Raw genomic sequence first — 15142 nt, forward strand, 5'->3', positions numbered from 1 at the left:
CTCCACCTGAGTATCAGAAACAAAGCAAGCTGCTTTTTATCAAGCTAAACTTCTCATTCAGCCAGATGAGGAGATATTAGGACAGGTCCCCTCAGAAGGTGGGCTTTAAGAAACAAAAACATTAAATACTAAAACACTCTGTGTTTCCTGTACTTTTGATTTCTAGCATCTGTTTATATTTTTGGTGTATAGTATGTTTTTAAGGAATAGAAAGAGCAGATAGCTTTAAGAAGAACACTCCAAAGACTGGCGCCCTGTCTACTGGAAATACGGTTTTTAACAAAAGACCAATTAAAGCCAGGAATACTCAAGAAGCGGGAAATAAAAGGGCATAGCAATTTTAAGTGAATGGGGGAGATCACAGAGGCAGGATGTGGTGAGGCCACAGATGCATTTGGGAGCAAGGATAAGGGTTTTAAAATCAAGACCTCTTAAAAATAATGATGTTGGGTTATTAGTATTTGTTTTAAGATCGGATATAAGCGGAATATTTGATTACCTCAAATTACAAAGCATAGAATAAGACAGTTCAGCTGGGAGTGTACTGAAACACTTAAATCAAGAACCAGTGAGGTATTATCCTTAAGTAGCAGATAAACTGAGATAGTAGCTGATCTGGGCAATGTGAGGAAGTAAAATTAGTGGTATCTTGGGTGTGCGGTCTGATGGTCACTTCAGCTTCAGGTCAGACACCACGATTATTTATAATTTGGTGTGCCTAAGCTGTCAGGAAGGACAGTGATTGACTGACCAACAGAAAATAGAATTTGTGGTGATTATCAAGGAAAATTGTGTTGTTAAAACACATTAAGTTGCTGAAAATCTCTACCTGCTTACCGCTAGAATAACTAAAAAAGAATTGAAATTAATTTATAATTTAAAACGTAATGAGAAATATATTAAAAGAAATATATTAAGATATATAACATAAAAATATTTAAAATTTAAAAAGGTATTTATAAACTTAACAAGCAATTTGAATTAATTAAAACATAAAGGTACAGGACTAAAGAAAAACAAACAAAAACTTGCTTTTAATGCAAACGAATGAGGCTGTATTAGATAGCTGGAGTAAAGCTGAGGTGCCAAATGTGAACTGTATCCTGCCTCTCAGCTCAGAAGGGGAGGGAACGTCTACTGAGACCATGAGAGGCCTGCGTCAGGCATTTTCATGCCTTACAAGGCGCAGATTGGAAGTCTATGTGGGGCACCACTCCTCGCACAGACCAGAGCAATGTGTGATTAAGTGCCTTGTTCAAGGGCACAAACACACTGCCACAGCTGAGACTCGAACTAGCGACCTTGAGATAACTAGACAAACGCCTTAACCACTTGGCCACGTGAACAGCTCAGAAAGTTACAGTCAATGGTGACGGCTGGGTTCAAGCAAGAGGTCAGACCTATTTGCATTTGACCCCAACACACTCCATATTTCCACACTGCATTCTGTAGGTGCGGAAAATCCAGAAAATGCGCACTGTGGCAATCTGATGATTTTCCTGTAATCGCTGGCTCCTAACGGTTAGCACAGCACTATTAAAGCCCGGTGCATTTTGGAGTTCAATTCCAGTCCCATCTGTAAGGAGTTTGTACGCTCTTCCCGTGAACTATGTGGATTTCCTTCAGGTGCTCCGGTTTCCTCTCACAGTCTAAAGGTGTACCGGTAAGTAGATTCATCGGTCTTTGTAAATTGTCCTGTGATTAGGCTAGTGCTAAATAGGTGGGTTGCTGGGCGGTGTGGCTCTTTGGGCCCGGGGCAGCCTGTTCCATACTGTATCTCTAAATAAAGAAATAAGTTTCATGCTAATGGAGCAGGAAGTGCATCTTGGACCCTTAAATGCCACAAATCTGCATGGAATACAGTTCTATCAGCAGCATGAAAATGACTGATATTGCTTCATGGATAATTTTACCCACCACTGATGTCAAAACTGATATTCCTTTGTATGCAGAAGTCTCATTATCTTAAATCCATCAACTACTGCAATATAATGCCTTGGTAATGGATTAATAGCTCTGTAAATCTTGTATTCATGGTCTCCAGTTTTCTTACCCTGTGATTACAGCAGATAATACTACCTACTCTGACGCAGCTACATCTCCACTTCAATGACAGGGCAAATTTTCGAGGAGCTGCAGCCATTGTGCAGGAAAATAAAATCACAAGTATTAAAAGTGATTAATCCAATTTAAAGCCATTTCCAAATCAAAACTGCACATCAAGAACCTTGATGGGCAAGCTTAGTGTAGTAATACAAAAAAGCAAGCTCCTTCATTATCACTGCTGAGAAATGGAACCCAATTTGTGATAGAAGCTGCAGGACAGAAGAGAAAAACAGAATAACTTTCAGTCTGAGCTGTCTGTTTCAATGGCAGAGACCCAAAACCTTTCAATAGCAAACTAACTAATCTGGATCTTTACTCTTTTGATTAAATGTAATGGCAGAGAAGGAAGAATGTGGCCATGGACTAATAGTTACTCAGGATAGCTGAGGCACTGCCACAGTCTACAAATAGCTTCTAGCACAAATTCAAAATTGCCAGTTCTGCTCCGGGTTCAGAAGATCAACACATCAGCGGGGAAGGTGAAAACCAGACAAAGGATCACAGTGGGTGTACCATCTGTATTGCCAGTGTACTGAGAAGAGGTTATTTGTGCATCACCTCAGGGTATAAAGAAGGTGTAAATCGTCTGTTGGAAGGGGAGTTGAATGCAAGGTGCATGCAGTCTGGTTTTCAAAAGCAATCGCACAGTGCGACACCAATCATCACTTATAATGAAATAAAATAGAGGGAATGTTGGACATCTTCAGTAAAAAGCAGAACTGGTGTACACCCCCAGGTTCTGCAGCACTTTTAACCTTCAACAATCAGGGTCCCGAACTGGCATAAAATACCTTCACAACAACTATAAACCAATTCAACGGCCTATGGGCTCATTATCTTTTTCAATATTTCTATTGATATTATATAACTTGCATGAATACAAATACAAAATTCATAAGGATTCATGGTGGAGGATTACAAATACCTGGGGATACGAATTGACAATAAACTGGACTGGTCAAAGAACACTGAGGCTGTCTACAAGAAGGGTCAGAGCTGTCTCTATTTCCTGAGGAAACTGAGGTCCGTTAACATCTGTTGGACGATGCTGAGGATGTTCTACGAGTCTGTGGTGGCCAGTGCTATTATGTTTGCTCTTGTGTGCTGGGGCAGCAGGCTGAGGGTAGCAGACACCAACAGAATCAACAAACTCATTCATAAGGCCAGTGATGTTGTGGGGATGGAACTGGACTCTCTGATGGTGGTGTCTGAAAAGAGGATGCTGTCCAAGTTGCATGCCATCTTGGACACTGTCTCCCATCCACTGCATAATGTACTGGTTGCGCACAGGAGTTCATTCAGCCAGAGACTCATTCCACCGAGATGCAACACTGAGCGTCATAGGAAGTCATTCCTGCCTGTGGCCATCAAACTTTACAACTCCTCCCTTGGAGGGTCAGACACCCTGAGCCAATAGGCTGGTCCTGGACTTATTTCCTGGCATAATTTACATATTACTATTTAATTTTTTATGGTTTTATATTGCTATATTTATACTCTATTCTTGGTTGGTGCAACTGTAACGAAACCAAGTTTCCCTCAGGATCAATAAAGTATGACTATGACCAGGATACAAGTATATAATACGAATTACGTTACATTTAAATCACAGTAATTTGATCACGGTATCCCATATTCCAAATCAATCATGTAGAAAAAAGATTGAATTATGAAATGAAATAATAGTTGTATTTTATTAAAAGAAAATCTACCCCCACTACCAAAATGAGCTGGGTGGTAAAAAAAAGAAAAAGAAAAATACCTTACCAAAAATACCTATGGGCTCATTTTCAAAGATACTCTACAACTTATGATCTCAGTATATTTACTTGCAAAGTTTGTATTCTTTTGCCATTGGTATTTGTCTGTCTTTGCATATTTAAAAAAATATATTTCTGTTATATTTCTGTAAATGCCTGCAAGAAAATGAACCTCATGGTCGTATATACCGTTCGTCTCATGAGACCACGGATTTGCACCTTGGAAAGTTTCCAGGGCGCAGACCTAGGCAAGGTTATATGGAAGATCAGCAGTTGCCCATGCTGCAAGACTCCCCTCTCGACACCACCGATGTTGTCCAAGGGAAGGGCATTAGGACCCATACAGCTTGGCACCGGTGTCGTCGCAGAGCAATGTGTGGTTCAGTGCCTTGCTCAAGGACACACACGCTGCCTCAGCTAAGGCTCAAACGAGCAACCTTCAAGTCACTGGACAAACGCCTTAACCACTTGGCCACGCGCCAACACATGTAGTATATGGTAACATGTTTGGATTGTACATTTACTTTGAACTTTGAAACCCACTTGAGGCTGATATCACTTTTCCGATAGGTGAGGGTAGAGCTTTAGCAATTTATAAGGAAATGTGAAGTCAGAAAGAGGTGGAAAGGAAGGGAGAACACAAGAGAGCTCTATGATAGGGTGAAGTGTGAGATTTAAATCACCCCAAACACACTGTAACTTCTATGTTCCTGAATACGTTGTTATCAGGACCCATACAGGAAGTCTGTCAGTTTCATCTTTTAGGATTTTACGAAACGAACAGAAATCTGAATAGTCACAGAATTTTTTTAAGGTTGGACTTCACAGTCACGAGGTAGTTAAATAAGGTGTGGAGAGATCAAATTTTATGAACAGCAATTTCATAGAAGTGGTGACATGTTAGAACTGACTTTGATACAGAACAAACATGAATGAAAAGGAAGAATCATCTGTTCCCCTCTTACACTTTTGACATGCTTCCCTTGGCATCAGTTCCTTCTACCAGGCACACTGTATGCTTATTTCCTTCTCTGGAACCAGCCTTTAATATCCATCAGCATCTAGAGATCCCAATTTTTTTTATATCCCTGGCTTTTACCTGTACAGTAATGTGTTGACCTTGAACTTTTGCTATTTCTCCTGCAGCTGTTTCCCACTGTGGACTCACAGCTGTCATCTTACTTGAAAGTCAATGCTCAATCTACCATGGCCTCCAATCTGTTCATGAAATTGCCCTGATCGCCTTTTTAGTCCAGTTTAATTACTGGTCCATTCCCAGCTTTTTCCATAATCATTTTTAAATATATAGGGTTATGATAACAATCGCCAAAATGTTTTCCTACTGACTCTTGCCCAGCTACATTCCCCAACACCCCTTCCCACAGTGGTCTAATTACATGCTGTATCAAAAAGCTCTCCTGAGCACACTTCAAAAACTTCACCGAAAACCTGATATTTAAGCAGCTCCAGTTGACATCTGAGAATCTGAAGTCCTCTAATACGATAAGCGTATTTTATCGCTCTGATATCTGCCTACGTATATCAGTGGAAGACTGCTTCGCAAGTAGTGAGGAAACCAAAGCCAGGGGTTAGCAAACAATAGCAATAGTAGTCAGCAAAGGTAGATTCAGCATGTCACCCAAAACTTTGACAAACTTCCATAGAATCTATTACGTTTCGTAACTAAAACGTTCAATTTAAAGGAAAACACGGGAGTCTGAAATGTGCAAGTCTTAGTCCAGGTTTATTTTAAGCAAGGCATACACACATATCACATGGTAGCGTGATGATGTATGCAATTAACATATTTATACACGGTATATAATCCATAATGAATTACTTAAACAAACAAGAATGTTTAATCAAACAATATATATACTAGATTACATAAATATTACTGAAATATTATTTGTAAATAACATGCATTATATACAATTAATCTTAAAAGCAACGAAACTGCCTCTGCATTAGACGATAAATCTCCCAGCAGAACAAAATAATAGGAATTTGTGACAAAGTTGAATCTCACCATTTTCAGTTTTCAATCTGCTTAATCTCCGCCCCATGCACAGAATTTAATCAAGATATAATCATTAGCATGCCACTGATCCCACCCCAAGTCAGTTCATCATGTTTCACATTTAAAATGAAATTGTTGAATAGGTTTCCCCCAGGAAGCTTGTAACTGTGACATGGGGAGTGCCTTTAACAACTGTTCATTTGTTAAAGTGATTAGGCATGATATTAATTAACAAATTCAACAGTGAAAGTCAAATCCATTCAATTTCTCCAAGGGGAATTCCCTGCAGTTCTGTGTGTAGTTTGAATTGATAGGGACTCAAGGTGCAGTAACATTTGCACACTCATAAGTGTGAACGGGCAGACCGTGCTGCAAACTGACAGCCAGGCAGATGCATCTCTGATGGATTAGTGTTTAAATACAATCCCAATTTGATAGTACTCTAGAGGGAACCAGCCTCTGCACTGAAAAGTGTCCACGGCCAAAGTGACACAGGATTATGGGTCAAATATGATACCCTGCACTGTGGTCAAACTGCCTATATTGTTCCCTTCCAAGTTTCAGTTGGGTTGAAGGCCTGTTAACGCAAAAAGCTATGTAGAGTAGAAAAGGTTTTAGTTGTACTATCATTCTTCAAAACTTAAACATCAGTTACAACTTGTTGGCATGACAAAAGTAACAAAACGATTTTTCTTTCATTTAAAAACCTCGCAGGATGGGAGGAGAGAGCAATGGATCAGGTCAACCAAGCGTCTTAAACTTACCTATCAATTTTAGCTATCGCACAAATCTTTTGCAACGCACATAAAAGTTGCTGGTGAACGCAGCAGGCCAGGCAGCATCTCTAGGAAGAGGTGCAGTCGACGTTTCAGGCCGAGACCCTTCGTCAGGATCTCTTCCTAGAGATGCTGCCTGGCCTGCTGCGTTCACCAGCAACTTTTATGTGTGTTGCTTGAATTTCCAGCATCTGCAGAATTCCTGTTGTTTGCACAAATCTCTTATTATTTCTTCTTTCAGTTAGTCCTGATGAAGGGTCTCATCCCGAAACATCGACTGTACCTCTTCCTGTAGATGCTGCCTGGCCTCCTGTATTCACCAGCATTTTTTATGTGTGTTGACTGTAAATAAGTGGTGTCCTTATTGTGATTAAACTAACCTTTTGAATTAAAGAGGCAATAACCTCCTGCAATTTATCACTGGAAAAGATCTTCAAATGTTCCTCCAATTCTGTGACAATACCGATAATCCAGAAACGGCAAGAGTAGGAGCTGGGATTTCAATGTGGAAGGAATAACGGAAATGTCTAATGGCACAGATCACACATGGCTATTTTCACCTTACCCTTACAGTTTATTCAACAATAATACTTACTAATTCTTTTTTTCAGAACAATAAGGACATATATATGGAATTCTTATCACACAGTCCTAATTTAGCTCTTGAAACACAAACACATTTAACAAGAAAGAGGATAAATAGCAAACTGAACTCATGATTGACAATACATCTGAAAGAAATTTGTTGGAAGTGACCCTGTTTTTTTTGTCGAGAGTGCTGCTGGCTATCAATCCACTGATGATCTGAAATGAGCTGACAAAGTGAGGACAAAGATATTTCACAGTGTCACGAAACTAGGCAAACAAAACAGTATTTATCAAAAGATTTTCAGCAAAGACGATGACCCATTAAAACAACGATTGAGGATATAAAGAAACCCATTTTACTGGCAGTTTTCGGTCTGCATGTTTACGGTGCTTATTGAAAGCTCACTTGCTTTTCTACCCTGCCTGTTGGCTATTATTGCTACGCTCCACTTTCACATTTGCTCGATTAGATCCAGTCACCTTCATGTGAGATTCAGTGATTGTGAACTCAGTATTTAGTTCTTAAAGACACCACCACAAATCCTCACCACATCCTCCAGAACAGGAAATCGGAAATCAAAGATCAAGGAAGGAATACTACGCAACACACTCCTGCTAGGAGACTCTCAGACAAACCTCTTGTACGATAAAGATGAATTCCTGATCCCTCAATTGATTTTGTTTTGGCCCTTGCATCCAATTTGTCTGCATTGCAGTTGCTCTGTAACTGGACCACTATATTATACTTTCTATCATTGATATTCCCTTAGTACTACTTTGATGTACTTACGTTTGAAATGATCGGCATGAAAATTGGAATTCTTCACTACACTTCTATATATGTGTGTCCATAAGAATCCAAATACCCTCTTCAGCCCAGGCAACCGGACTGTTTGATGCAACTCTGTTACAGGTCTTGTTGAGATTTTCAGGGAGCGGAGATCAATTCCTGACACTTCCATGCACTCTGTCTGGATGGAATATGTAGTCATTCTGTTGTTTGCATCTGACATAATTATTCGAATTTGTTCTCAACAAAACAACTTCACAGCTCCATTCACAAACAAGAGAAAATCTGCAGACGCTGGAAATCCAAGCCACACACACAAGATGCTGGAGGCGGCATCTACGGAAAAGAGTACAGTCGACGTTTCGGGCTGAGGCCCTTCAGCAGGACTTGAGAAAAAAAGAAGCGAGGAGTAGGGTTAAAAGGTGGGGGGAGGGGAGGGAGAAACGCAAGGTGATAGGTGAACCCGGGAGGGGGAGGGGTGCGGCAAACAGCTGGGCTGTTGATTGGTGAAAGAGATACGGGGCTGGAGAAGGGGGAATCCAAAAGCAGAGTACTGAAGTTCCACGGTAGAAAGAAAAGGGGGGTGGAGCACCAGAGGGAGGCGATGGGCAGCTGAGGAGATAAGATGAGAGAGGGGAATAGGATGGGGAATGGTGAAGGAGTGGCAGGGGCCATTGCCGAAAGTTCAAGGAATTGATGTTCATGCCATCAGGCTGGAAGCTACCCAGGTGGAATACAAGGTGTTGTTCCTCCAACCTGAGTGTGAGATCTTCGTGACACTTTCCTCCCTTCAAGTGCAAAGTGTGAAGGTTATTACTAACTTTATTTATTTGAGATACAGCGCAGAACAGGCCACACTGCCCAACAATCCTCCGATTTAATCCCAGCCTAATTACAGGACAATTTACATGACCAATTAACCTACCAAACGGTACATTTGATGGCTCATGAAATGAGTCATGAATCAAAAGGATGCTCTGTCTTGTTCTCACCCAACATCTGGTGTAGATTGAGAAGGTAATTCTGGGTTGGAGATCAACTGACATTTACCTGAAGATTAAATGAAGATACAAAATCAAAAGCAAAGCTCAGAACGTAACAGAACCAGGGATTAAACCTGGGGAAGTGTCACACACAAAATGCTGGAGGAACTCAGCAAGTCAGGCAGCATCAATGGAAATGAATAACCAGTCGACGTTTTGGGCCAAGACCCTTTTCCAGGACCGAGAAGGAAGGGGGAAAGACACCACAATAAAACATTTGGGGAAGGGGAAGGAGTCTAGCTGTAAAGTGACACACACCAAAGTTGCTGGTGAACGCAGCAGGCCAAGCAGCACCTCTTCCTACAGATGCTGCTTGGCCTGCTGCGTTCACCAGCAACTTTGGTGTGCGTTGCTTGAATTTTCAGCATCTGCAGAATTCCTCTTGTTAGCTGTAAAGTGAGTTGGTTTGAACATCTCAATTGCATTAAGTGACTGAGTCAGTGGGCCAGGCCCAGATTACTGTAATTCTAACAAGGAGTTGTTTGCATCTCACCAGCAATTTACAATAAATGACAGAGGTGTTCAACCGAAGGAAAGAGTTAAAAAGACTGCCAAGAACCAATGTAACAGAAGAGCATGCTACAACACATCAATACTCTCCCATTCTATGCCACAGCTAATGACTAGTGACCGGCGACAGGATGAAATGAAATTTCATCAATACATCATGGGCCATCACATGAAAACAGTGACAAACAAGTGCAAGGAAGTGCATCTGGGGAGATGCACAGAGTGCGGCAACATCAGAGTCCAAGGTGCTCAGGTTACGATCAGGTGTGTCGTTAAGTGACATGAGAAGCTGGGGAGATCAATAGTAAACGAAGAGGGTCGTGAGGAGCAATATAAAGAGGTGCAGAGGAAAGAGAGGATTAAAAAGAATTAGGGAGGATATAGATATAATTATTTAACAAATTAAAACATATTTTGCAACCATATGCAATAAAACCCTTACTGTAATATACAGGCACCAAATACAACTGCAAGCTACTGAAACACATTTACAATGCCATTGAGCTACTTTGGTGTACAAACGATGTTACTTTGACAAGACTTTTAAGTGCAAATCCCAAATGCTGCACCATGTGTAACATCAAATGACATTTATGAAATCCATTTCCCATTGATACAGCATACATATACTAAACATAATTTTAAACAGAATGTTTGAAATTTCTAAAGATGTAAACTAAAATCAATGTCTGTGTGCCCCACATATAGTTGGTAACAATATAACCTAGAAATATCGCACACAAGTTAGATTTAATATAAGGATATGCACTACCCTCCTGGACTTTTACGCCTCCCTCTCTCTCCAAATAGGTGTATGTCCATAGCCCAAAGGAGTTCTAAATTTAATTCTGCCCAGTAAAAATGTATGAGATTTTTTTCTCCAGATCTATTTGTGAATTACTAAATATTTAAGCGAACCAGTCCTTAATACTTAGGGTGTATGTGGACCTCAAAGAGAAGAAGATAATTTGTGGGCAAAATTTCCATGGGAGAGAAGTTATGATTTAAATCCGTACGATAAACATATCTAGAGAAAGAGCCAATTTTAGTGAGATATCAACACTTTATAGAGGCTGTTTGTAATGACTAAGGATTTGTTTTTGGATGCTTCTGGTGGAACTTTTATTTATTGATATACTTTCAGCTAAAGTTCAAAAGTAAAACATACTTTCCCTAACTGTTACATCATGTGACATTTCTTCAACAATCTTGATTGGGACAGGGGCTGGGAGGATGGGAAAGGGTGGAAGAAAGGGGACTGCAATTGCACATTCAACTTTTAAATTAGCTTTACGTTAGACAAATACAGAAATTCCAACATGTAAAATTGTCAGAGAACTGCAAGGGATAACAATTTAAAAGGATGCAATTTGTACTGTCTGAAATTAATGTACAATGGCTCAAAAAAGCAGGCACTGAAGCATTAGATTAAATATTGCAAGCTCTTAAATACAGTAATACATTAATGGGAGGGGGTACTGTCATGCTAGCTGGAGATTTACATCAAATGTTACCAATAATTCAACATATTAAAAGCAGATGAATTAAAAGCTGAAATTAGAACAATTGAAAAAATCAATTGATTACATTGAAAACTAATATGCTAGTTCATTTAATAGGCAATGCTTTTACAAGAAAGTTTGTTTCAAATTTACTCAAATTGGAGAATGAGGAAATTAAATGGAAAAACTCAACAGAAATTATTTTTTGAGCCAAATTATTACATCATCTAATGAGTTGATACAAACTGTTCAGCCAAATGTCAGTCAACACTTTTAAATTACCAGTGGTTTCATGAAAGACCAATTATAGCACCAAAAAAAAGACGCTACACAGGACATTTTTGAAGCTTCCCAGACAACCTGTACAATAGAAATCTATTGACTGTGTGACAGACATTGTTGAGGTTGTACATTTTCCTGCTGGATTTTTGAAGATGCTGTCACCATCTGGTGTACCATCACATAACGCCGAACTAAAAGAAGGAGCAGCATCAAGGCTATTCAGCAATTTAGATCCACCAGTACGAAGCAATGGCAGCAGAATGGCAATTCAAGTGTTACTACTACGCACAACTGAGGCTACAATAGTAATGCTGTTGGGGAAAATATCTCCATTCCTCAGATAATACCTGAACTACCTTTTCAATTCAAGCAACTTCAGTTCACTGCTCCACTTACTTTTGTTTTGAGCATTAAAAAAGGTGCAAGGACAATCAGAAGGGTTGCTGGCTTTAATCTCGAAACTCAATGCTTTTCCCATGGAAGCCTATATGTTCGTTGATTCAGAGCTGGAAATAAAATTAATCTCTACAATTTCACATGAGACTGGAAAAAAAGAAATAGCATATTCTGAAGCACTTCGACAATGAAATCAAGTAAATTTACACATTTTTCCCCCACAGGTGACAACCAACTCAGAGAGAACGACAGTAAATATGTTTTGTATACATATTTAGTTTCAGTGTATATGCATTTATTGATAACTTTAGTTAAATCACAAAATGATAACACCCTAATTACATCATTCACGGAATAACTACATATTCAAGTTAGATGTTATTTCAATTACGAAGGCCGTTATAAAATTTGATTGCAAGGAAATAAATGCAAACTCCATGAATGCCAGCATAATAATCTCAGTAATGCCAGTTATAACAGCTAGCTTACTACAGAAGTATTTGGATATAAAGTTGTTTGCTTTGATGCACAACATACTTGGTTCAAATTGAAACAAACATATGTTCATATTGTTTTTGCTCTGAATCAATTTCGTTGAAAACAATGGGAAATCAATATGTTGTTGACCAAATGGCAAGAATTGTGTTGCTGGAAGTTCAGGATAAAATTGCAATCATCCTCATACTTAGTTCCATTCAGTTGGTCAATAAAAATACTTTACACCTCCAGTAGGTGTCAAATATTGCACTTGCACAAAATTCTTATGATCATGTGCAACTTGATCAAAGACCAAATATTCAGTCCAACATCACTTTATTTCTGTATCTCGGCTACATTTTTGTTGAGCTGCCATGCCACCAGCTGAAGCCCACAATCCTGTAGGAAATCACAGAGTCAACAGCACAAAGCATGCCAGCTGGAGGAGGAAGTGACATAGGAGATCCAGGAAAAAATGCATTAAGAATTTTGTGCTGAATTGCCAGTTGAATTTTTTCTTCCAGCTGTCTGCAACAATGTTATCGGCGAGGTTCTGTACAGCATTTCCCTGATGCAAGGCATACTGGAGCTGAATGAGATGACACCCTCTGTGACAGATTGCCCCATCGTAAGTCCCAGTACACAGAAAGGCATTTGGTGAATTAGAAGCCTGACACATTCTGAAACCTTGCAGGGATACAATAAGTGACATTTTCAGTGGCTATCCAATGCAACTGCACAAGGACATCCATAACTCACCTGCGTTCTTCTTGCCCTTCCAAAGGTAATAACATCTGCCTGAATTACCGGCTTTTATTGCGTGAGCTATGCTCTGGGAACATCTCATCAACTAATGAAGGTAGAGGTACTGGACAAAGACAGCACTGGAACTTGTAGCCCTCAGAAAGGCCAACACCCAGCTGCAACTGCTGTTAGATATTGCTGTATGTGTTAGCCTAGTTCTTGACATTTTACCAATTCTCTTGCATAACACCAGTGGCAGGAAAAAAATGATCAACATTTTATCGACACAAGTTGCTAAGTCATAGACACAGTGACAGCCATGGGCAAAGTCTTCAGAAACTTGGTGAATTAGGAACTTCTGCTTTCTCAGGTACTGTATTTAATTCAATATATTCTCTTGTCACCAAGAAAGAGAAAGATGGAAAGCACCTCAATTTTGACTATTTAAAAGAAGAAATGATCATTGCAAATACTAGCACAAACTGCTTAACGTTTTGATAAGAGAAACTAAAGAGGGAGTGGAACATAATATCTCTGTAAGTCAATGTACATTGCGTACCTTGGGATTTTTTGCATATTTCCCAGTCCTGGCATCCTTGACAAGACTGATTTCCAGCAGGTCTGTCTCCTATGGGCAAGAGAGCACAAAAAAAAACATAAGAATCAGGAAGCAAAACTGATAAGTAAATTGATGTGATTGATACGTAAACTGACATTGTCTACATTCACTAATTGAACATGCTACATCTTGACAATGTAAGACAAAATATGCATTAGTCACCAGAAAGTATTCTGAAGTTCGATTATTTTCAATGATACAAATTCACATACAGCAGATTGGGGAATATACGTAGGATGCAGTTGTCGGCAGCAATGCCAGTGTTTATTGCCGAACTCTTGTTGGTATCGAACTGCTCCCCTAAATTCATCCAATCACTGTGGTTATGATATTGATATTGGGCAGGAAGACAAAGACATAGAACCTAAACACAAAGGCAGCCTTCTCCTTCCCACCTTCTTTATAGGGCCTCTGCCCCTTCCCTCTTCAGTCCTGATGAAGGGTTCCGGCCCGAAACGTTGACTGATCGTTTCCATGGATGCTGCCCGACCTGCTGAGTTCCTCCAGCGTGTTGTGAGTGGACATAGAACAGTACAGGCCCTTAAGCCCATGATGTTCTGCCAATCTTTTAACCCACTCTAAGATCAGTCTAACCCTTCGCTCCCTCATAGACTTCTATGTTTTTATTATCCTTGTCTTTTAATTGTTGCTAATGTACCTGCCTTTACCATTGCCCTGGCAGTGTGCTCCATGCACAGACCTCCCTCTGCTTAAAAAATAATTACCTCTTAACCCCCCCCCTATATTTTCCTTCAATCATATTAAACATATGCCCTCTCATATTATGAAGACTGTATTTTAATGCAGGATGCATGTTCAATGTGAGAGGTGTGTGGTCTGATGGGAGGCACTGATACTATGGTGTTTCCATTCATCTGCTGCTTTTGAATTTGCTAGCGGTAAATGTGTTTGGGAACTGTCAGTGCATTTTGCTGATGGTGTCCAGCGCGCTTTCAGTGTGACAGAAGAGCAGAGAATGGATGTTTAAAATGATGAAAGTGTGCCAATTAAAAGGCCTGATTTGTCTTACCTTCTCACATATTGCTAGAACTGAACAGACACAGGCAAGTGACAAATATTCTACCACACTTGTGACTTGTACTTTGTTGTTGGTGGAAAAGCCTGAGGGCCTGAAAGGGAAACTCGTTCATCACTGTATTACCACCTCCCACTCTTATAACCACAATATTTCTGTGGATGGTTCAGCTCAGTTTGCGGTAGACATTGATTGCAGAAGCTTGACTAAAGCTAACACTACACACACGCACAAAGCTGGAAGAACTCAGTAGATCAGGCAGCATCAATGGAGAGGAATTAACAGTTCATGGTTCGGGTTAACATTCTTTATCAGGGCTGATCATTGAACATCAAGAGGTGGGTTTCTGCACTTCACTTGTTGGGTTTTGTGCTAAAGATGTAACTTATCAGCACAACTTTAGTATAGTCCAGGTACTGCTGCATTTGATGGTTTCTTAAATGTTGAACTGGTAAATGTAACCAACCACTGAGGTGTCATAAACAACTATCCC

At 39.9% G+C, this 15142-nt stretch overlaps 1 protein-coding gene across 3 annotated transcripts in view; it reads right to left on the minus strand.

Annotated features, from left to right (window-relative positions):
* Positions 1–15142, minus strand: part of plcb1 (phospholipase C beta 1) — a 958218-nt gene that overhangs the window by 705470 nt on the left and 237606 nt on the right. For all 3 annotated transcript variants that reach the window (XM_063056185.1, XM_063056184.1, XM_063056186.1), the window contains exon 3: positions 13554–13622. In XM_063056185.1, coding sequence (XP_062912255.1) covers positions 13554–13622 — 69 coding nt within the window. The remainder of the gene's footprint in view (positions 1–13553; positions 13623–15142) is intronic.

The sequence above is a fragment of the Mobula hypostoma genome, chromosome 8, assembly GCF_963921235.1.
Source record: "Mobula hypostoma chromosome 8, sMobHyp1.1, whole genome shotgun sequence".
NCBI classification, from domain to species: domain Eukaryota; kingdom Metazoa; phylum Chordata; class Chondrichthyes; order Myliobatiformes; family Myliobatidae; genus Mobula; species Mobula hypostoma.